The sequence below is a fragment of the Panthera leo genome, chromosome E2 (genome assembly GCF_018350215.1).
Source record: "Panthera leo isolate Ple1 chromosome E2, P.leo_Ple1_pat1.1, whole genome shotgun sequence".
NCBI classification, from domain to species: domain Eukaryota; kingdom Metazoa; phylum Chordata; class Mammalia; order Carnivora; family Felidae; genus Panthera; species Panthera leo.
In genome coordinates, this window is record NC_056693.1 from 7102932 (window position 1) to 7126407 (window position 23476).

Genomic DNA, 23476 nt, shown 5'->3' on the forward strand with positions numbered 1-23476 from the left:
GAGTACCTTGGATCCGTGGATTTATAACACTGATCAAACTTGTAAAAATTGAAGCCAATATTTATTTCAATTCTTTTTTTCTATTCTTATTCTCTCATATCCTCTGGGCCTGTCCTTTTACATATGGTTATGTGGCCTGATAATATCTCTTAGGGCCCTGAACATCTGTTTGCCATTTTCCAGCCTTTTTTTCCTCTATATTCTGCTGTTTGAACAGGATCTACTGATACATCTCCAAGTTCACCGATCATTCTACAATGTTGAATCTGCTGTTGATCTTATTCAGTGGAACTCTCATCTCAGATAATATATTTTCTTCTTTCTTTCTTTCTTTTTTTATTTTCTTCTTTAAAAGTTGTGTTTCCTTTGGGGCGCCTGGGTGACTCAGTCGGTTAGGCGTCTGACTCTTGATCTCAGCTCAGGTCTTGATCTCACGGTTCGTGAATTCAAGCCCTGCATTGGGCTCTGCACTCATGGTGCAGACCCTGCTTGGGATTCTGTCTCTCCTTCAGTCTGCCCCTCCCCATTTGTTCTCTCTCACTCTCTCAAAATAAGTAAATGAACTTAAAAAAATTTTTTTAAGTTACATTTCCTTTCTTTTTAATCTTACACTTCTTCTCCATATAATGGTGACGTTTTCCTTTACATCCTGGAGTATATATGGCACATACTTATAATCAGTTTTTTAATGTCTTTGTCTCCTAGATCTGCCTCCTGTGTCATGTCTGACCCTGATCCCATTGGATGAATTTTTCTGTTGAGTGTCACGTGTTCATAATTCTTTGTATGTCTGGTAAGTTTTCACTGAGTGCTGGACAGTGTCAGTTTTATGTGGCTGACTGCATGCTTTTGTTGTATTTCTTTAAAAACATTGGTCTTTTTTTTTTTTAAAGGCAGTTAGGTTACTAGCATGTTGGGCCAATATTTTTAAGACTTTTTAATTTTAGCCCCTCCTAAGATAGGTCTAGTGTCGGGCTAATTTTCTGTCACTTGAATGCCATCACCCTTTTGGAGCTTTCACTGAATACTCCGTAGATTCAAGAAGATATCTTTACTCTGGCTGGAGGGAATATACACATGTCCAAGCCCTTTGTGAGCTCTGGGAATCTTCCAACTAATAACTCTCTGGTAATTGCTCTCTCCTTAGAAATTGTTCTCATTTGGGTTCATGGGGTTTCACCCTATGCTTGCGCAGATCCAACGACTCCAGGACCTTTCATGGAGACTCTGAACCCTTTCTCCACGATACTCCTGTCTGAAACTCTGACCTACATATTTTAGCCGCATCAGCTTCCTAACCTTCAAAGTCTGGCTGCTCATCTCAGTGAAATTTCAGTCCCTTTCATGGTGCCCTTACCCTTTTTCTTACTCTGCTATCTACAAACAAACTCCTCACAGAAAACCTCGGTGATTATATGGTTCACCTCATTTTTGTCCTTCTCTCAAGGATCACCCTTCTTCCATGTATGAAAAGAGAAGTTTCTTGTATTTTGTTTGATATCCTAGTTGTTTACAGGAGGATAATTCTGGACCCTATGACTCTCTCATGCTCAGAAGCAGAAGTCTCCAGCAGACTGTTTGTTTATTTATTTATTTAATTTAAAAAAATATCTTCATTTCTTTTTTAAATTAATTAATCAATCAATTTTTAAATTTACATCCAAGTTAGTTAGCATATAGTGCAATAATGATTTCAGGAGTAGATCCCAGTGATTCATCCCCTATGTATAACATCCAGTGCTCATCCCAACAAGTGTCTTCCTTAATGCCCCTTATACATTTAGCCATCCTCCCTCCCACAACCTCTCCAGTAAACCTCTGTTTGTTCTTCATAATTAAGAGTGTCTTATGTTTTGTCCCCCTCCCAGTTTTTATATTATTTTTGCTTCCTTTCCCTGTGATCGTCTGTTCTGTGTCTTAAATTCCTCATATGAGTGAAGTCATATGATATTTGTCTTTTTCTGACTAATTTTGCTTAACATAATACTCCTAGTTTCATCCACGTGGTTGCAAATGGCAAGAGTTCATTCTTTTTGATTGCCGAGTAATACTCCATTGTATGTGTATACCACATCCTCTTTATCCATCCATCCATTGATGGACACTTAGGTTCTTTCCATACTTTGGCTATTGTTGATAGTGCTGCTATAAACATTGGGGTGCATGTGTCTCTTTCAAACACTACACCTGTATCCTTTGGATAGATACCTAGTAGTGCAATTGCTGGGTCGTAGGGTAGTTCTATATTTTTAATTTTTTGAGTAACCTCCATACTGTTTTCCAGAGTGGCTGCACCAGTTTGCATTCCCACCAGCAGTGCAAAAGGGTTCCTCTTTCTCCACATCTTCGCCAACATCTGTTGTTGCCTAAGTTGTTAATGTTAGCCATTCTGACTGATGTGAGGGGGTATCTCATTGTGGTTTTAACTTGTATTTCCCTGATGATGAGTGATGTTGAGCATTTTTTCATGTGTCGGTTGGCCATCTGGACGTCTTTGGAGAAGTGTCTATTCATGTCTTTTTGCCCATTGCTTCACTGGATTATTTGTTTTTTGGGTGTCGAGTTTGATAAGTTCTTTATAGATTTTGGATACTAACCCTTTATCTGATATGTCACTTGCGAATATCTTCTCCCATTCCGTTGGTTGCCTTTTAGTTTTACTGACTGTTTCCTTCTCTGTGCAGAAACTTTTTGTTTTGATGAGGTCCCAATAGTTCATTTTTGCTTTTGTTTCCCTTGCCTCCGGAGATGTGTTGAGTAAGAAGTTGCTGCGGCCATGATCAAACAGGTTTTTGCCAGCTTTCTCCTCTAGGATTTTGAAGGCTTCCTGTCTTCTGTTTACGTCTTTCATCCATTTTGAGTTTCTTTTTGTGTCTGGTGTAAGAAAGTGGTCCAGGTTCATTCTTCTGCATGCCGCTGTCCAGTTTTCCCAGCACCACTTGCTGAAGAGACTGTCTTTATTCCATTGGGTGTTCTTTCCTGCTTTGTCAAAGATTAGTTGGCTATGTGTTTGTGGGTCCATTTCTGAGTTCTCTCTTCTGTTCCATTGATCCTGAGTGTCTGTTTTTGTGCCAGTACCATACTGTCTTGATACTTATAGCTTTGTAATACAGCTTGACATCCAGGATTGTGATGCCTCCAGCTTTGGTTTTCTTTTTCGGGATTGCTTTGGTTATTTGGGGTCTTTTCTGGTTCCATACAAATTTTAGGATTGTTTGTTCTAGCTCTGTGAAGAATGCTGGTGTTATTTTGATAGGGATTGCTTTGAATATGTAGATTGCTTTGGGTAGTATTGACAGTTTAACAATATTTGTTCTTCCAATCCAAGAACTTGAAATATTTTTCCATTTTTTAGTGTGTCTTCTTCAATTTATTTCATAAGCTTTCTATAGTTTTCAGCGTATAGACTTTTCACCTCTTTGGTTAGGTTTATTCCTAGGTCTTTTATGTTTTTTATTTATTTATTTTAAAGATTTTAATTTTCGTAAGTGATCTCTACACCCAACTCTCAACCCCAAGATTAAGAGTTACATAATCTACTGACTGAGCCAGCCAGGTGCTCCCCCACCCCCTTGAATTTTTTTTTTTTTAATTTTTTTTTTCAACGTTTATTTATTTTTGGGACAGAGAGAGACAGAGCATGAACGGGGGAGGGACAGAGAGAGAGGGAGACACAGAATCGGAAACAGGCTCCAGGCTCTGAGCCATCAGCCCAGAGCCTGACGCGGGGCTCGAACTCACGGACCGTGAGATCGTGACCTGGCTGAAGTCGGACGCTTAACCGACTGCGCCACCCAGGCGCCCCAACCCCCTTGAATTTTTAATAACTGTTTTATTAAGATACAACTTATATAACACAAAATTAATTCATTGTAAGTGTACAGTTCAATGGCTTTTTTAGTAAATTTATAGAGTTGTGTAGTCATTGTCACACATTTTTATTAGCCTAAAGAGGACCCTTGTGCCCATTTGTAATCAATACCAGTGCTTTCACAGCTCCAGGAACTCATTGATCTGCTTTCAGTCTCTAATGAACTATTTTATGAATATTTCATATACATCGAATCACATAATATAAAGTCTGTTGTGCCTGATATCTTTCACCAGACATTAGGTTTTTGAGGTCCAAACATGTTAGAGCACATGCCATTAGTTAGTGGCATTTTATTCTCAATGTTATTACATTCTATGAATATACACCACATTTCATTTATGCATTCACCAGCCGAGGGACATTTCAATCATTCCCAGTTTTGGCTTTTAAGAATAATGTTGCTGATTCCACTCCCATTCCTGTTCTGGTTCAGGATGATAGAAACTCCATTCCAGTGGGATGAAGCAAGAATACAGGCGCCCTCTCCTCCAAGTCTGAAGTTGAGGGCCACAGCACCCTCCTATGAAAGGGCAGGCGGCTACCCCACTTCTCATCCCCTGCCAGCTACGTGTTGAAGACCCTAAATTCCAGGTGAACACAGCTGAGAAGTTAGAGGCTGTCTTCTTCAAGCTGCCCCCTATCCACAGGGCAGAGGCTCTAACTCTGAATACTGGTACTGGTAGGGAAGGGCATGATGGATAGTATTTTCTGGAATGATAGAAATGTTTAATAGCTTGACAAGGGTTTTAGTTACATGAATAAATGCCAGCTCACCAAGTGATGTCTCTGAGCTCCCAGGGGTATCTGTTTTAGTCAGTTCAGGCCGCTATAACAAAGCACCACACACTGGGTAGCTTATGGACAACAGAAATTTATTTCTCACAGTTCTGAAGGCTGAGAAATTCAAGACCAAGACACCAACATATCCGGTGTCTTGTGAGAACACACGTCCTGGTTCATGGAGGGCTTTTCACTTGTCCTCATGTGCCAGAAGGGGTAAGGGTGCCGTCTAGGGTCTCTTTTATAAGGGCACACAAATCTCATTCAGGAAACTCTACCCTCCTAACCTAATCACCTCCCAAAGGCCGCACCTCCAAATACCACGGCACCGGGGATTCGGGCCTCAGCACTTGAATGGTGGGGGGAAGATACAGCATTCAGTCCATAGCAAAGGCTAAAACCACATTTGGTAAATATTCGCGCAGTCATTCATGTTACTCTGGATTAGGGGCGGGGTGGGGTGGGCTGCTGTGTGGTCATTTTGTAGCTTAGACTGTTCTTGTTTGTGTCTGTGTTAAGACAGGACTATGGAGAATCCTCATCCTTAGCTTGTTCCATCTCAGTCACAGAGTGGACTCGTCTGGTGTGATATCCTGTGAGATCATTTAAAAAAAATTTTTTTTAGGTTTTTTATTTTTGAGAGAGAGAGAGAGACAGAGCACGAGTGGGGAGGGGCAGAGAGAGAGGGAGACATAGAATCTGAAGCAGGCTCTAGGCTCTGAGCTGTCAGCACAGAGCCCGATGCGTGGCTTGAACTGGTGAACCTCGAGATCATGACCTGAGGCAAGGTTGGATGCTTAACCGACTGAGCCACCCAAGTGTCCCATGATCATTTATATTTATTTTATTTTATTTTATTTTATTATGTTTTTAAATTTATATCCAAATTAGTTAGCATACAGTGCAACAATGATTTCAGGAGTAGATTCCTTAATGCCCCTTACCTATTTAGCCCATCCCCTTCTCCCACAACCCCTCCAGTAACCCTCTGTTTGTTCTCCATAATTAAGAGTCTCTTATGTTTTGTCCCCCTCCCTGTTTTTATATTATTTTTGCTTCCTTTCCCTTGTGTTCATCTGTTCTGTGTCTTAAATTCCTCATATGAGTGAAGTCATATGATATGTCTTTCTCTAATTTTGCTTAGCATAATACCCTCCAGTTCCATCCATGTAGTTGCAAATGGCAAGATTTCATTCTTTTTGATTGCTGAGTAATACTTCATTGTATGTGTATAGCACATCCTCTTTATCCATTCATCCATTGATGGACATTTGGGCTCTTTCCATACTTTGGCTATTGTTGATAGTGCCGCTATAAACATGGGGGTGCATGTGTCTCTTCGAAACAGCATACCAGTATCCTTTGGATAAACACCTAGTAGTGCAATTGCTGGGTCATAGGGTAGTTCTATTTTTAGTCTTTTGAGTAACCTCCATACTGTTTTCCAGAGTGGCTGCACCAGTTTGCATTCCCACCAGCAGTGCAAAAGAGATCCTCTTTCTCCACATCCTCGCCAACATCTGTTGTTGCCTGAATTGTTAATGTTAGCCATTCTGACTGATGTGAGGGGGTATCTCATTGTGGTTTTAACTTGTATTTCCCTGATGATGAGTGATGTTGAGCATTTTTTCATGTGTCGGTAGGCCATCAGGATGTCTTCCTTGGAGAAGTGTCTATTCATGTCTTTTGCCCATTGCTTCACTGGATTATTTGTTTTTTGGGTGTCGAGTTTGATAAGTTCTTTATAGATTTTGAATACTAACCCTTTATCTGATACGTCGTTTGCAAATATCTTCTCCTATTCTGTCAGTTGCTTTTTAGTTTTACTGATGATCATTTATATTTAATAGGAGAACACCGGGGCCTGGCTGTGAATGCCAGCAGGGTCTGCTTTACTCTTTATTAAAGGGGAAAAAATGAAAATAATAGAGTAAAAAGATAGGAAGTTGAGAAGTAAATGGGGATCACATCACCGATAGTCTTGTTTCTTCATGTAAAGAGCTGGCATTTCACTTTGGAAAACGGATACTTCACACTGAGTGTCAAAACACACACCAGTGAGTAGCAATCACATCTGATAATAAAATACTGAACCTGCAGAATTTTCCCTTTACTAGAAATTAGCGAATCCAAATGTATCCTAGATCAGTATTTCTCTCAGCATCTTGCTTTTTAATATGCCATCTTGACTTGAAGAGAAAAGGGAAGGCCCCGCTGAGTCTGCCTGTGTGTGATATTACACGACCCCAACCTAGACAGTGGGACCTGAGTAAGACCACATGCTATAGACTGGGTCCCCCCAAAATCTGTATGTTCAAACCTACCCACCAATGTGATGATAGTAAGAGGTGGTACCTTTAGCATGTCATTAGGTCATGAGGGTGGCACCCTCATGAATGGGATTAGCGCCCTTGTGTAAAAGAGGGCCCAGAGACTCCCTTGCCCTTTCCACCACATGAGGGCATGGCGTTTTAGAAAATGGCCATCTGTGAACTAGAAAGTGGGCTCTCACCAGACATGGAATCTGCCAGCGCCTAGATCTTGGATTTCCAGCCTCCAGGACTGAGAGAAGTGAGTGTTCCTTCCTTAAACCACCCGGTCTGTGGTAATTCTGTTATAGCGGCTGGATGGATGAAGATAACACAGGAATGTGTTTTCTTATGCGGCCATCACATGGTGAGTGTGCCTGGGTGGGACTCCATTTGAGAACACTGTGTGAGCAGGGGCAGCACTGAAGTGTTTTAAATTTGGGGGAGGGTAGGGGCCTCTGGGCCGCTCAGTTGGTTGGGCCTCTGACTCCTGACTTTGGCTCAGGTGAGTTCGGTTCATGAATTCGAGCCCTGAGTTGGGCTCTGCGTTGACAATGTAGAGCCTGGTTGGGATTCTCTCTCCCTGCCTCTGTCTCTGCCCCTCCTCCACTTGCTCTCTATCTCTCCCTCTCAAAATAAATAAAAATAAACTTAAAAAAAAAATTGGGAGGGGGGCGGTTAGGGGCACCTGTGTGGCTCAGTCAGCTGAATGTCTGGCTTCAGCTCAAGTCGTGATCTCATGGTTCATGGGTTTGAGCCCCATGTTGGGCTTTGGGCTGACAGGCAGGAAGCTTGCTTTCTCTCTCTCTCTCTCTCTCTCTCTCTCTCTCCGCCCCTCCCCCACTCTCCCTTTCTCTCTCAAAAATAAATAAACCTTAAATAAAAAAAATAAAATAAAATTATTTTGTGGCAGGGGAAGGAAGAAGAGTGGTTCCCGTGACTGCTTTAGTAGGCTCTCCCTGGCAGAGACTGTGTTTATTGAGGTGCAGTGAAAGGAGCAGTCATAATTTCTAGGTGCAGTGAGAACGAATGCAGACTTTTGGGAAGAGCCCCGTTTGCAAATGTGTGCGGCACGGGAGAAATACTCCCCGAGTTCTCCAGGACCAAGACCGCACAGACCCTGGGGCCTGGGGCTCCAGAGGGGTCAGTCGGAGCTGCGGGGACGGAGCGCCTCCTGGGGGCTACGTGCGGAGCTGCAGTAGAGGCAACGGAAGCCCCAGGGACAGGTCGCGTGCGGGACAAGCGGCAGGAAGAGGCTGGTGTGTGTGCGTGTTGGGGGGTGGGTTTGTCTAGGATGCCCCCTTCCCCAGATAAAGGCTCCTCACCACCCTCAGGGCCTCCACTACAGCCAGACCTGGACTCTTCATCCTGCACTGGGACCCTGCCTCGCATGGCTCTGGTCCTCAGGTCCACATCCCTGCACCCTCCTGGGGCAGAATCCTGAACTAATTACCTCTCTCTCTCCCCTCCCCAACCTCTCCCGCCCCTTTACCTACCCCCCACCCCCACCCATCCACCTATCTACCTTTGACCCCATTGTGAGTTCAGGGGTGGAGGGAGCCTGAGCCCATGCTCAACATCTATTAATGAAACAAGAGGGGAGGCTTGCAGGGCTGGGTGTTTGTTCTAAAGGAATCCGTTCAGGGGTGCCTCGGGGGCTCAGTCAGTTGATTTCTGCTCTGGTCAAGATGAGTTCAAGACCTAGGTGAGGCTCTGTGCTGACAGCCTGGAGCCTGCTTGGGATTCTCTCTCTCCCTCCCTCTCTGCCCCTCACCGGCTCTCCTTCTCCCCAAAATAAACATTTTCTTTTTTTAACATTTATTTATTTTTGAGAGCGAGCGAGAGAGAGACAGAGTACAAGAAGGGATGGGGCAGAGAGAGAAGGAGGGAGACCCAGAATCCGACACAGGGTCCAAGCTCCAAGCTGTCAGTACAGAGCTTGGTGCCAGGCTCAAACTCACAAACTGGGAGATCGTGACCTCAGCCGAAGTCAGACGCTCAACAGAAGGAGCCACCCAGGTGCCCCTAAAATAAATAAACATGTTTTTAAATTTATTTTTTTAAATTTTTTTAATGTTTATTTATTTCTGAGACAGAGAGAGACAGAGCATGAATGGGGGAGGGTCAGAGAGAGAGGGAGACACAGAATCTGAAGCAGGCTCCAGGCTCTGAACTGTCAGCACAGAGCCCGATGCAGGGCTCGAAATCACAGACTGTGAGATCAGACCTGAGCTGAAGTCGGAAGCTCAACCGACTGAGCCACCCAGGCGCCCCTAAACATTTTTTTTTTTAAATAAAGGAATACTTTCAGAAAAAATCTGAACATTCTTTGGCCCAAAAAAGATTCTCATGGCCTCAGCTAGCTGCTTGGCCCTTGTCTGGCCAAGGCTGGGGGATGGGCAGAGGTGATCTGGTCACACTGAGGAAGGGTGGAGAATTCTGAGGGAGGCCCAAGAAGCCACAGGAAATTCAGAAGGGTGTGGGGGTGGGGAAATGTTGGGGACAACTCTGAACTGAGAACAGTGGGAGGGGCAGCCACGGGAAGAGCATTCCTGGAAGTGACAACCCCAAGTGTCACACATCACTGCCCCCCAAGTGGGAACAAACTTAGTAAATGTGAGAAACAGAGCTGGGATTACTGGTGGAATGCAAAAGCAAAGCAAAAGAGGGTTCAAAGTGAGTTTGGGGAGGTCATCGGGAGATAGGGTGAGCAGTTTGGATTTTCTCCTAAATATAACAGGACACCCCTGCAACTTTTAAGAGAGGGACTCGGTCTGATTTATATTTGAAAACATTTTTTAATGTTTATTTCTGAGAGAGAGAAAGAGAGAGCACGGGAGCAGGGGAGGGGCAGAGGGAGAGAGGGAGACACAGAATTGGAAGCAGGCTCCAGGCTCCGAGCTGTGAGCACAGAGCTTAACTCGGGGCTCGAACTCACGAACCACGAGATCATGACCTGAGTTGAAGTCAGATGGGTAACCGACTGAGTCACCCAGGTGTCCCTAATTGAAAAGTAACTCTGGCTGCTGTGTTGACAAGGCACCTTGGAGAGAGCAAACTAGAAGCAGGAATAATCAATCAGTCACTGCTGTCCTACAGATGAGTGAGGGTGATGGCTTGGACCCAGGAAGTGACTCTCCATTGAGGGTGATTCTGCCATCCAGGGGACAGGGGGCAATGTCTGGAGTGTTTTTAGTTGTCACAGCTGGGGTGGATGGGGTGCTACTGACATCTGAAGGCTGGAGGCCAGGGCTACTGATGAACATCCTGCCAGGGACCCCACCCCTCAGGAACTATTTGACTCAAAATGTCAGTAGTGCTGGTCAGCCTGGGTGGCTCAGTCTGTTGAGCATCCAACTCTTTTTTTTTTTTTTTTGAAAATTTTTTAACGTTTATTTATTTTTGAGACAGAGAGAGATAGAGCATGAACAGGGGAGGGGCAGAGAGAGAGGGAGACACAGAATCTGAAGCAGGCTCCAGGCTCTGAGCCATCAGCCCAGAGCCCGACGCGGGGCTCGAACTCACGGACTCACAGACCGTGAGATCGTGACCTGAGCTGAAGTCGGACGCTCAACCGACTGAGCCACCCAGGCACCCCAAGCATCCAACTCTTGATTTCGGCCCAGGTCATGATCTCATAGTCATGAGATTGAGCTCCAAGTGGGGGCTGCTTGAGATTCTCTCTCTCCGTTTCCCTCTGCCTTTCCCCTGCGCTCTCTCTCTATATAAAAAAATTTTTTTTTAATTTTTGAGAGAGAGCGAGAGAGAGAGATAAGCAAGGGAGAGGCAGAGACAGAGGGAGAGAGAGGATCCTAAGCAGGCTCCCGTGCTGTCAGTGTGGGGTCCAACACAGGGCTCATCCCACAAATTGTGAAATCATGACCTGAGCCCAAATGAAGTGTCAGATGCTTAGCCGACTGAGCCACCCAGGCAACTGCCCCAAATTGAAAAAAAAAAAAAAAGTGTCAATGGTGCTAAGATTGAGACATCTTGGATGAGAGTAATGAATGGTAGTGGGGTGGGGATAAGTGGATGGAATTTTTTTAATACCTAAGAAGTTGAGCTGATGGGTCTTGTGGGTAATTGTACATGGGAGTAAAGAAAGTAAAGGAAGCCGTCAGGCCAATGCTCAGGTGTGGGCAGGGCTTGGTGCCGCATAATATTTAGAGAGATGAAAAGCAGGCTTGTGGTGAGAAATAGTGCTGCATGATGCATGTTAAGCTTGAAATGCACACTGCAGATTCCTGAGTAGGTGTCTAATAGACAGGGAAGGGTCAGGGCTGAGATACAATTTACAGTCATCAGCTCGTTTATTGTTGTTGTGTTTTGTGGTTATCTATTTTGGCTTGCTTTTTATTTTTATTTTTGAAAGAGAGAGATAGAGTGAGCTGGGGAGAGGAACAGAGGGCAGGAGAGAGAGAGAATCTCAGGCGGTTTCCATGCTCAGCATGGAGCCCAACACAGAGCTCAATCCCATGATCGTGAGATCATGACCTGAGCTGAAATCAAGAGTCAGATCTGGGTGCCTGGATGGCTCAGTCATTTAAGTGTCTGACTTTAGCTCAGGTCGTGATCTCATGGTTCGTGGGTTCTTGAGCCCAGCATCGGGCTCTGTGCTGACAGCTCAGAGTCTGGAGTCTGCTTCCGATTTTGTGTCTCCCTCTCTCTCTGCTCATGCTCTCTGTGTCTCTTTCTCTCAAAAATAATTAAAAAAAAAGCGGCACCTGGGTGGCTCAGTCGGCTAAGCATCTGACTTCGGCTCAGGTCATGATCTCACCACTCGTGAGTTTGAGCCCGCATCGGGCTCTCTACGGTCAGCATGGAGCCCGCTTTGGTTCCTGTCTCCCTCTCTCTCTGCACCCGTCCCCCTAGCTCGTGCTTTCTCGCTGTCTCAAAAATAAACAAAAACATTAAAATAATAATAATTTTTAAAAAAAGAGACACTCAACTGGCTGAGCCACCCAGGCTTTTAACCTCATTTTGAAGAACCTTTAGACTCACAGGAGTTGCAAAGAAATGTACAGGGACATCCCGTGGACTCAAATCTCCCCCCTCCTCCATGTTATCATCTTCCACAACTAAGTACAATCTGAAAATCAAGGAATTGTCTGCACACAATCAGGGCAAACCCATGTCAAGACCCAGTCCTCCCTCCTCTCTGGGAGGCCCCTCCTCTGTGAGCTCCATGCTGTGATATCTCTAGACAAGAGCCTACCCTGGGAAAAGGGACCCTGGCTCTCCCCTGATAGAGCCCAGGTTGGGCAGTGGGGACCTGGATCAGAGTGCAGAAGGAGGTGGGTATTAGGGGCTGGATTGTGCCCCCTTTGCCACGTTCATATGTTGAAGCCTTAACCCCAGTACCTGCGAATGTGACTGTATGTGGAGATAGGGCCTTTAAATGGGTAATTCACTTAAAGCAAGGCCATAGAGCAAGCTCAAGTCCAGTAGGCTGGTGTCCTTTTTTTTTTTTTTTTTTTATGTTTATCTATTTTGAGAGAGAGTGCAAGCAGGGAGGAGGCAGAGAGAGAGAGAGAGAGAGAAAGCATCCCAAGCAGGCTCTGTGCTGCCCAGAGCCTGACTTGGGGCTCGATCTCACAAACTGTGAAATCATGACCTGAGCTGAGATCAAGAGTTGGCCGACTGAGCCACCCAGGCGCCCCAGGACTGGTGTCCTTCTACGAAGAGATCAGGACACAGGCACACAAAGAGAGATGGCCACGTGAGAGCTCAGTGGGAAGATGATGTCTACACCCCAGGGAGAGAGGCCTGGGAAGCAACCAACCTGTTCTTCCAGCCCTACTGACGCCTTCGTCTTGGACTCCAGCCTCCGAACTGCGGGCAAGATGTTTTCTGTCATTTGAGCTGTTCTGTCTGTGGTGCTTTGTTACGGCAGCCCAAGCACGTGACACGAGAGCAAGGACAGAGGTGGCCACAGGTCACCTCCTCCAGGAGGCCTCTTCTGGTTTCCCAGGAAGAAGTGACCACGCCTTTGTCGTGAACATCTGTCCCAGCATTGGCTGGGGGGTGGCAGCGAGGGGGAGCAGTTACGAGCACTTCAGTGCTTTTCCATTTCTCAGAAGCTTCATTTACCAAACTGGGTCCCCTTGAGGTCAGACACCGTGACTGATTTGCCTGTGTCCTCAGGAGGCCGCGTGGCACCTGCACACACCAGGTCCCAGGCACGGAGGTTGACTGTGGGGGCAGGTGCTCCCATCACAACAGGTATTACCAGTAGGTGCATCCAACCTTAGGGCAGAAGACGAAGGGGAGCTTGAGAGGTGGACTGAGGTCTTGGCATGGGTGCTTCCGGTGGACCTGGGGGCGGAAATCAGCGAGCCCTCCCAGTGAGGAGGAAGGGGTGGGACTGACACCAGCCTAGGGGTACCCGATTTGGCAAATAAAAACACAAAGGCGCCCAGTTTAATTTGCATTTCAGATATGAACGCCGAATAATTTTAGTATAACAATGTCCCGTTGCGATATTTGGGACATACTTCTAAAAAAAAAAAAAAATCATTCATCATTTAACTGAAAGTCAACTTTAACTGGGGCATCTGGGTGGCCCAGTCGGTTAAGTGTCTGGCTTCAACTAGGGTCATGATCTGCACGGTTCGTGAGTTGGAGCCCTGATGGGGCTTTCTGCTGTCAGCACAGAGCCCGCTCCAGATCCTTTGTCCCCCTCTCTCTCTGGCCCTCCCCTGCTCTCTAAAGTCAACTTTAACTGGAGATTCTGAGTTTTAACTGGCAAGACCCGTCAGCCGCCCACCCCCCACAACCCCCTTCCTGCATCCACTCTTGCTGTTCCCCACTGCCCTCCTTCCCCAGGGCCCCCCCCATCTGAAGAAAGGCTCATTGTACACTTTCACTTCTGCTTCCTCAGCCACCTAAGGCCCAGCGGGAGAGCCCCGACCCTCCACCCACCCAGGGCCCATGGCCTCACCCACCTTCCACTCCCTCCCCACCCCCAGGGGACCCCCAGAAGGACCAGCTCTGCCATCCCAAGCACCAGGCAGCCTCCCCCCACCCCACCCAGTCCCCCAGGAAAGATTCAGAGTCCTAGCGGGTGAGGTGGGGCTGGAGAGTGACAAGATAGGGCGGGGGGGGGGGGGGGGGGGGCGGGCGGGAGCGAGTGGGGGTGGGGCCCCGGGTACAGCTTTCGCAACCGGCGGTTCCCCTTCGTCAGTGGAGGCGTCCGGGGGACGAGCCTGTGTGAGGGCAGGTCCAAGTGCACCCTCGTGCAGAGATGGCCCTGTCACTGCTGTTGGCCCTGCTGTGGGGCGGTGAGTGGGCCACGGGGCCAGAAGGGGCCTGGGTGGGGGCGCGGGCTGGGCTTGCAGCTTGAGCCCTCTGTCTCCTTCAGGGTCTCAGGCTCAGGCCCCAGGATTCTCCCTGCAAGTGCAGAGCGTGGTGACGGTGCAGGAGGGCCTGTGTGTGCACGTGCCTTGCACCCTCTCCTACCCCCGGATAGGCTGGACGGAGGACACCCCCGCCCTCGGCTCCTGGTTCGTGGTCGGGACAGACACGAACAAGGGAAGACCGGTGGCCACAAACAAGCAGGATCAAGTGCACGGTGGCTCCGGGGGCCGGTTCCAGCTCACTGGGGATCCCCAGAACCGCAGCTGCTCCTTGCTGATCAGAGACGCCCAGGTGGAGGACTCGGCACAGTACTTCTTTCGGGTGGAGAGAGGCAGTTACGTGCGGTATAATTTCGTGGAAAGCCCGTTCTATCTGGAAGTGACAGGTATGGACCGGGCTCCAGCAGGACTGGGAGGGAAACTCTCCTCCTCCCTGCCGTTCCCCAACCCCCACACACACACACACACACTGTGGGGAGCAGATCAGGGGTCACCCCTGCAGCACCCCCTCCCAGGGCTAGGATTGTGCCCTCTCTCTGCCCCAGCCCTGACACAGAAGCCCGATGTCTACGTCCCAGAGACCCTGGAAGCAGGGCGCCGGGCGACACTCATCTGTGTGTTTAACTGGGCCTTTGAGGAATGTCCAGCCCCTACTTTCTCCTGGATGGGGGCCGCCGTCACCACCCCAGGGCCCGGACGCAAACCCTCCTACTTCTCAGTGCTTTCTCTCACACCGAGACCCCAGGACCACGGCACCCACCTCACGTGCCGGGTAGACTTCTCCAGAAAGGGCGTGAGCGCAGAGACAACCGTTCGACTTAACGTCACCCGTGAGTCTGGTGGCCAGGGCATCAGGGTGTGCAGACAGGCACGGCGGGATGTGGCCGGGCGGGGGCATCCAGACAGGTCGGTGGGGAGTCGCATCACGCTGCCTCGGCCCTGGGAGGGCTTGGGGACGCCATCTGCTCCCCAGCCACAAGCATCTTTGACACCGGTTCGTCACTAGCCTCCCGGAGGATATCACGCTTTCTTTTCCCCCCCGAGGGGGTTCCCTCTTACTGCCAGGAGCCCCACGGTCCTCCCCCAAGCCAGGTCTCAATCTTGTTGCAGATGTCCCCAAAGACCTGGTTATCAGCCTTTCCAGAGCCAAGGCATCAGGTACGTATTGAGGGCCTGGGAGGGTGGGGCTGGTCCTCTGCGGAGGGTGGAGGCGAGGGAGACAGAGGGTGAGGGACACTCTGTTCCTCCTTCAGCTTCTCTCTCTCTCTCTCTCTCTCTCTCTCTCTCCCGGCTTCTGTCTCTGCAGCCCCGGAGCCCCAGGGAAACAGCCCACATCTGGAAGTCCAGAAAGGCCAGTTCCTGCAGCTGGTCTGTGCTTCCGAGAGCCAGTCCCCTGCCACCCTGAGCTGGGCCCTGGAGGACAGGATCCTCTCTTGGTCTCACCCCTGGACCCCCGGCCCCCTGGCTCTGGTGCTGACCCGGGTGATGCCTGGGGATTCAGGCTGCTACACCTGCCGAGCAGAGAACAGGCGTGGCTCCCAGAGCCGCACCCTGAACCTCTCCGTGCAGTGTGAGTGCGACCATCAGGAGCCTGGTTTCCAGAAAGGGAGAAGGAAGAGGGGGGCTGGGGCTGGGGGGCAGGGCCCCGGAGCTCGAAAGGGACCCGGAACCCCAGGCTGGGGGGGCTAACAATGCCGATTCCAACTCCAACGTGGGTTTTCCACCACACCACCAAACAATTCTCTGGCGCCAGCGGGTGTTCTGCAACTCAACTCGGTTGAACACTGTCTACCTGGAGGTGGTGGCAGATCTCACAGGTGAAGGGCTCAGTCCCGCAAGGTCCCCCCCGCTCCTTGGGCCCCCACCTCAGAGGCCAGTCACAAGCCGAGTCGACCAACTGGCTCTAGATCGGAGTTTCCCATGACCCCCCCACCCCCACCTTGAATTCAATTGATTTGATAAAATGGGGCACAGAACTCAGAGGAACACTGCACTTACTGGATGGGGGGGTCATTATAAAATGATACAGCAGCAGACAGAAGAGATGCGTGGGGGGCAAGGCCGTTGCCCGCGTACCTCCCCGTGTTCACCAGTAGGGAGGCTCTTCAAACCCCATTCTCTTGGGTTTTTATGGAGGCTTCGACACGGAGGCAGGATTGACCAAAGCTTTGGCCACTGCCATCCGATCCCACCTGCAATCGCTCTCCCTTCCCCGGAAGTCAGGGCAGGGATGGAAAGTCCCAAAGCTTCAGTCACCGAGGTTGGTTCTCTGGCCACCAGCCATCCCCCCCCCCCCCAAGGTGCTTTCCAACGGTCACCTCATTTACATCAACCCAGGTGTGGTTTGAAAGGGGTTTGTTATGAATATCAAGACACCTTTATCTCTCTCGTCTTTTAGGAAATTCCGAGGGTTTTAGGAACTCTATGCCAGGAATGGGAGAGATATGTATATTTATTTAATTTTTTTAAGTTTATTTATTTTGAAAGAAAGAGTGTGTGTGTGTGTGTGTGTGTGTGTGTGAGCAGGGGAAGGGCAGAGACAGAAGGAGACAGAGAATCCCAAGCAGGCTCCATGCTGTCAGCAGAGAGCCCGATGTGGGGCTTGAACTCACAAACCGTGAGCTCACGACCTGAGCCAAAACCAAGAGGCAGACACTTAACTGACCGAGCCACTCAGGTGCCCTTATATATTTTATTATAAATCACAAGCATAGAGACCAGCCCTTCTTACCAGTCTGTTCCCTTGGGCCACTCAGTGGAGAATCAGTCACTAGGTGATTCCATGCTGGCCGCCCTGCCCTCTTTGTCTCCAAGGACCGTTCTCTGCCCTGAGGGAACCCCCCTCCCCTCCCTTCTAGAGCCGGCACCCTGTCTCTGTTTCAGATGCCCCAGAGAACCTGAGAGTGATGGCCCTACAAGCAAACAGGACAGGTATGAAGGGGGACAGAGAACCTGGGGCCTCTCGGTGCCACACTGGGGGCCTCGGCGTCTGGAATGCTGCCATGCAAAAGGGTCCCTGTGCCCTCAGCTGAGCCTCTGATCTTGCCTCTTCCTTCCCGCAGTCCTGGAAAACCTTGGGAATGGCACGTCCCTCCCAGCCCTGGAGGGCCAAAGTTTGCGTCTGCTCTGTGTCGCCCACAGCAACCCCCCAGCCCAGCTGAGCTGGGCCCTGCGGGGACAGACTCTGAGCCCCTCCCAGCCCGCAGACCCCGGGATCCTGGAGCTGCCTCAGATACAAACGGAGCATGAAGGAGTCCTCACCTGCCGAGCTCAGAACTCGCTGGGCTCCCAGCACGTCTCCCTGCTTCTCTCTGTGGTCTGTGAGTGTGGGGACCCCCGGGGGCGAGACGCACGGGGCCTGGGGAGCAGAGGCGCCGCTGACCCTGCCCCTCCCCCCCCCCCCCCCTGCAGGCCCCCCGAGGCTGCTCGGCCCCTCCTGCTCCTGGGAGGGCGAGGCGCTGGGCTGCACCTGCTCCGCCCAAGCCCAGCCGGCCCCCACCCTGAGCTGGCGGCTAGGGGAGGGGCTGCTGGAGGGGAACCACAGCGACGCTTCCTTGACCGTCACCTCCAGCTCCGAGGGGCCCTGGGCCAACAGCTCCCTGAGCCTCAGGGGACCGCTGAGCTCCGGCCTCAGACTCAGCTGCGAGGCCCGGAATGCACATGGGGAACAGAGCGCCGCGGTCCTGCTGTTGCCAGGTCTGCGGGCCAGCTGGAGGCCCCACCCCCACCCCCGACGAGTGGAGGCTGAGTGGGGGCAGGGGCAAGGTCCTGTGGTTGGAGCAGGACCTGGGAAGGTGCACGTGGCACCTGCGGCTGGGAATGCAGAGGGCAATCCAAACTGGAAGGCCTGTCGCCTGGGCCCTGGGCGCAGAGGGGTTTCCAAGACTTGGACAGAAGGGGTTGCAGATAAAATTCCTGGAATGGGAGCTGGAACCTGAGTGCCCGGTGGCAGGTGGGCGTGAGGCCCCACGTTAACGGGGGAGGCTCAGAGCTGGCTGACCGTCTCCTTGCACAGATAAGAAGGGACTCCTCTCAAAGGCGTTGGGTAGCGGAATATTTCTGGGAATGGGCATCACGACGCTCCTTTTCCTCTGCCTCATCCTGGTCACGTGAGTTAGGAGCCTGCGCGATGGGGCGTGGGATCCGGGGCTGGGGACCGGGGAAGTGCCAGGGCGCACAATCAAGGGTCTTGTTCCCCGGGCAGGAAGACTCTGAGGAAGAAACAGGCCCAGGCAGGGACTCCGGCCCACGCAGGGGCTCCGGCCCACGCAGGGACTCCGGCCCAGGCAGGGACTCCGGCCCAGGCAGGGGCTCCGCCGAAGCCCAAGGCCAAGCGGAGAAGCACGATCCTGGACTACATCAACGTGGTCCCCAATCCTGGTCCCCTGGTGAGTGGCTCCGTGTGCTGCCTCTACTCTCCCTGCTCAGACTCCCAGCCCTCGCCCTCGCCCCTCCCCTGCCCTGTCCCAACCCTTTTCCCCCAAGGGACATCAAGGTGGAAAAGGTATGGGTGTTGGATTCGAGTGCTGTGAGATCTTGACCAAATCACTCGCTCTCTCTGAGCCTCCATTTCTTCCTCTGCTTCCTTCGAGAGCTGGTTTGAGGATGAGAACACATCATGCACTTGCTCAAAATGTAGCAGCTCGCCCGTTCTTATCACCCCGATGAGGTTACTAATTCTAATTGATGATGTGATCATTCTTAATATCATGGAGAGTCCGTGTATTTAGTGATGAAGAGCGCGGCTCTGAAGTCAGCTCGTCCGGGTACACTCTTGGTTTTATCGCAGTGTGTTCTTGGACAAGTCTCTTAACTTCTCTGTGCCTTAGTTTAAAATGGGGGACATGGGGGCGCCTGGGTGGCTCAGTCCTTAAGAGTCTGACCTCAGCTCAGGTCATGATCTCATGGTCTGTGAGTTTGGGCCCCGCATCGGGCTGTGTGCTGACAGCTCAGAGCCTGGAGCCTGCTTCGGATTCTGTGCCTTCCTCTCTCTCTGCCCCTCCCCTGCTTGCACTCTCTCTCTCTCAAAAATAAACATTAAAAAAAATTTTTTTAAAGAAAATGTGAGAAATAGTAGTATCTATTACCTAGGATCATTCTAAGTACTCGCTATGCTCCTGGAACCTGTAAACATTTAGAATAGTAGCCGGCACCTACTAAGTGTTCTACAAATGCCGGATAGTTTTAGGAGAGAACATTTATTTGTTTATTTACTTACTTATTTATTTTTATTTTTACTTTTTTTAAGTTTATTTAGAGGGGAGGTGCGCATGCGCACAAGCAGGGGAGGGGCAGAGAGAGAGAGAGAGAGAGAGAGAGAGAGAGAGAGAGAATCCCAAGCAGGCTCCCTGCTGTCAGCACAGAGCCTGATGCAGGGCTCGAACCCACATCAGATCACGACCTGAGCCGAAACCAACCGGCCCCCCCCCCCCCCCCCAGCCAGGCGCCCCCAGGAGAGAACATTTGTATGCTGATGACTCCAAAACTTGCATCTCTCAAACTCACCCTTGACCTTTAGACTCCTATCCAACGGTCCGGGCGGCATGTCTGTTTGAGTGTCTAACAGGCGTCTCGGATTTAGCCCGTCCGAGTCGAATTTAGGACTAACTCCACTGCTTACGCTCTCCATGCGGCCCGGCTCTGCAAACAGCACCACGTCCGCCTGGCTGCCCAAGCCCGTCTTTCGCTCCTCTGTCCTCCACCACCCCACGATCAACCCATTAGCAAGACCCCCTTCCCAATACACCCAAACCGCCTCTTCCGGTTCTGCCACTTCCTGTGTGTGCCCCCCTGCTTCCGCTCTCTTTCCGTGTGCATGGTATCCTTTAAAAACCCAAATAGGGGTGCCTGGGTGGCGCAGTCGGTTAAGCGTCCGACTTCAGCCAGGTCACGATCTCGCCGTCCGTGAGTTCGAGCCCCGCGTCAGGCTCTGGGCTGATGGCTCAGAGCCTGGAGCCTGTTTCCGATTCTGTGTCTCCCTCTCTCTCTGCCCCTCCCCTGTTCATGCTCTGTCTCTCTCTGTCCCAAAAATAAATAAAAAAAAAAAAATAAAAAAAATAAAAAATAAAAACCCAAATAGGGAGGCCCCTGGGTGGCTCAGTCGGTTAAGCGTCTGAGTCCTGATTTCAGCTCATCATGATCTCACCTTTGGTGAGTTCGAGCCCAGCATCAGGCCCTGTGCTGACGGTGCAGAGCCTGCTTGGGCTTCTCTCTCTCTCTCCCTCTCTCTGCCCCTCCCCTTCTCTCTCTCTTTAAATAAACTTAAAAAAAAAAAAAAAAAAAAAAAAAAACCAAATAGGGACAACTAACCCCCGTGGAATACTACTCAGCCATCATAAGGAACAAATGATTGAAAGAAGCTACTGGTTGAAAAAACCTTAGAGACAAAAAAAAAAAAAAAGGAAAAATGCTGATCTCCAATGGTCACATATGCAGGATTCCATGTTTATAACACCCTGCAAACCATCAGATTGTAGAGACCGAGGACAGATTAGTAGTGGCCAGGTTTAGGGACAGGAGGGCAGTGAGGACTAGAGAGGAGCAGCAGGTGGGGAGAGCTTTGTGGGGAGGAACAGTTCTGTGTCTTGACCGTGCTGTGGGCTGCACGGATCTCCCTGTGTGTGTTCGCTCTGGCTGCCATAGCAAAGGACTGCAGCTGGGGTGACTTAAACCACAGACATTGTTTATTGTTTGTTCCTGCCCCAAGATGTAATCCTAGTTCTTTTTTTTTTTTAATTTTTTAATGTTTATTTATTTTTGAGAGAGAGAGAGAGAGCCAGCAGGGGAGGGTCAGAGAGAGAGGAAGACCCACAATCCGAAGCAGGCTCCAGGCTCTGAGCTGTCAGCACAGGGCCCGAGGCGGAGCTCGAACTCATAAAACGTGAGATCATGACCTGAGCCGATGTTGATCACTTAACTAAGCCACCCAGGCGCCCCAGTCCCAGTTCTTAATTAGTGTCTGGTGCATGGTGAGCTCTCGAGTATTTGTGGAAGGAGGGAAGGAAGGAAGGACACAGGGAGAGAAGGAGGGGAGGGAGGGAAGGGAGGAAGGAGGGGAAAGAGAGAGGGAGGAAGGAGAGGAGGGAGGGAAGAGGGGAAGGGAGGAAGGAGGGGAGAGAGAGGGAGGAAGGGGAGGAGGGAGGGAGGGAAGGAAGGGGGAGGGAGGGAGGAAAGAGGGGAGGCGGGAAGGAAGAATAGAAGGAGGGAAGGAAGCCTGGTGGTTTCTCTCCCAGGCTCGCAATCGGAACCGGAACCAGAACCGGAAGGCCATGCCGAGCAGTCCTTCCCAGGCCTCTCCTCCAGGCGCTCCCTCCCAGGAATGTAAGAAAAACCAGAAGGAGCTACATGCTGCTCCCCACACTTATCCAGGACCCAGATCATCCACGAAAGCCTCAGAATCAGAGAGTAACCAAGAGAATCTCCATTATGCTGCCCTCACCTTCTCGGGCCTCAGACCCTGGGACACCTGGGAGTCCAAGGACACAGGCCCGGAGTACGAGGACATCAAGTTTCACTGACCGTCTCCCGGGCTGCAGGGCTGGGATCCAGGGTAGGCAGAATGGAGAGGGTGAGGAAGACAAGCATCCTCTCTCTCTCTCTCTCTCTCTCTCTCTGTCTCCCTCACCCTCTTGGTCTCCAAGCATGGGTCCTCCCATTCCAGACCCGATCATTTGGAAAAGCTGGACGCATCTCTCTGGATGCACTATTCTGAGAGGCAAGAGAAATCTTCTCTGCCACCACCCCCCCCACCCCCCCCCCCCACAGCTGATCACACAGGCTCACAGTTTCTCAAAGGTGGGAGGGACTTTAAAGGCAATTAACCTATCATCTTTGCGAGGTCAGCCAGCTAACCTCACAGGTCAAGTCTGACCCGATGCCTAATTTCGAGCCAAGAGTGTTTTCCACATTTTAAATGGTTGTGGGGAGGGGCCAGCTCAGATGGGAGAGCTTACAACGCCTGATCTCCGGGGTGGTGAGTTCAAGCCCCAGGTCAGGTGTAGAGATTACTAAAATAATAATACTAATAAACTTAAAAAAATAAATGGGAGCGGGGAATCGAAAGCAGAAAAATGTTTCCTGATACGTGCTAAGGATATGAAATTCCAATTCCGGTGTCCATAAATAAAGTTTTATTGGATCACAGTTGCGCCCATTCAAAAGAATGCAGGACTCTGGCCCACGGCAGGCAGAGCTGAGTCCGAGATGTCTGCTGTCTGGGCATCTGCAGGAAGAGTTTGCAGAATCTTCACCTAAAGTAAACACAGCCACTTATTTTTACAGAAGAGGAACAGAAGCAGATGTTCAGAGTGAGTTCAAGAGCAGCCACCGTAAAGATGTCCTGCTAGGCGACAAGACAGGAAGTCCCTCAGGGCAAGGACACCACGTGGAGACTGGGCGCAATTGTGCCCTCCAACCCATGAACCTGAGGAAGAACGATCGCAGGAGGGCATGGTACTGGGAACGCTCTCAAAATGTAATGGAAAGCAAAGCTCACCATGTACTCTGAATCAACCAGCCGGTGAAGAGAGAAGATGGGTCTATTTCTCCGAGGGGAGCAGGTCCTTCCTCCTTCCCCAGAGGTCAGAGTCCTAATTGCTTCACAGAAAGCTCTCATGGGGGATGGTTGCTACTTGCCAGGCAGAAAATTGAGGAGCCCAGAAGAGATGTTGGCCTTTGCATTAAAAAAAAAAAAAAAAAAAGTTGGGGGCACCTGGGTGGCTCAGTCGGTTGAGCGGCTGACTCTTGGTTTTGGTTCAGGTCATGATCTCCCGGGTTGTGGGTTCAAGCCTGGCATGGGGCTCTGTGCTGACAGAGCGAAGCCTGCTTGGGACTCTCTGCCCTCTCCCCTGGCTCTCACCCTCTCTCTCTCTGTCTCTCTCAGAAATAAATAAATAAACATTTAATAAATAAATAAATAACAGGGCGCCTGGGTGGCTCAGTTGGTTAAGCGTCCAACTTCAGCTCGGGTCACAATCTCACGGTTCGTGAGTTTGAGACCCACGTGGGGCTCCATGCTGACAGCTCAGAGCCTGGAGCCTGCTTCGGATTCTGTGTCTCCCTCTCTGTCTGCCCCTCCCCTGCTTGCACTCTCTCTCTCTCTCTGTCTCAAAAATAAATAAACATTTTAAAAATTTGATGAATAAATAAATAACAATAAT

General features: G+C 50.1%; 1 protein-coding gene across 4 annotated transcripts; it reads left to right on the plus strand.

The window, feature by feature from the left end:
* Positions 1–541: 541 nt before the first annotated feature.
* LOC122207801 (sialic acid-binding Ig-like lectin 10) lies at positions 542–23050 on the plus strand. Of its 4 annotated transcripts, XM_042917995.1 has the most exons (12): positions 14114–14243; positions 14324–14704; positions 14864–15148; positions 15429–15476; positions 15625–15888; positions 17202–17249; positions 17381–17638; positions 17730–18014; positions 18334–18427; positions 18523–18706; positions 21551–21867; positions 22599–23050. In XM_042917995.1, exons 1-11 carry the CDS (start codon positions 14207–14209, stop codon positions 21833–21835), a joined length of 2169 nt encoding a protein of 722 aa, XP_042773929.1. In that variant the 5' UTR covers positions 14114–14206; the 3' UTR covers positions 21836–21867; positions 22599–23050. The 4 variants fall into 4 exon arrangements, with proteins under 4 accessions (XP_042773927.1, XP_042773926.1, XP_042773929.1 ...); XM_042917993.1 differs by lacking the exon at positions 14114–14243 and adding an exon at positions 542–793 and having other exon boundaries at positions 14324–15148; XM_042917992.1 differs by lacking the exon at positions 14114–14243 and adding an exon at positions 13616–14026 and having other exon boundaries at positions 14324–15148.
* Positions 23051–23476: the final 426 nt, after the last annotated feature.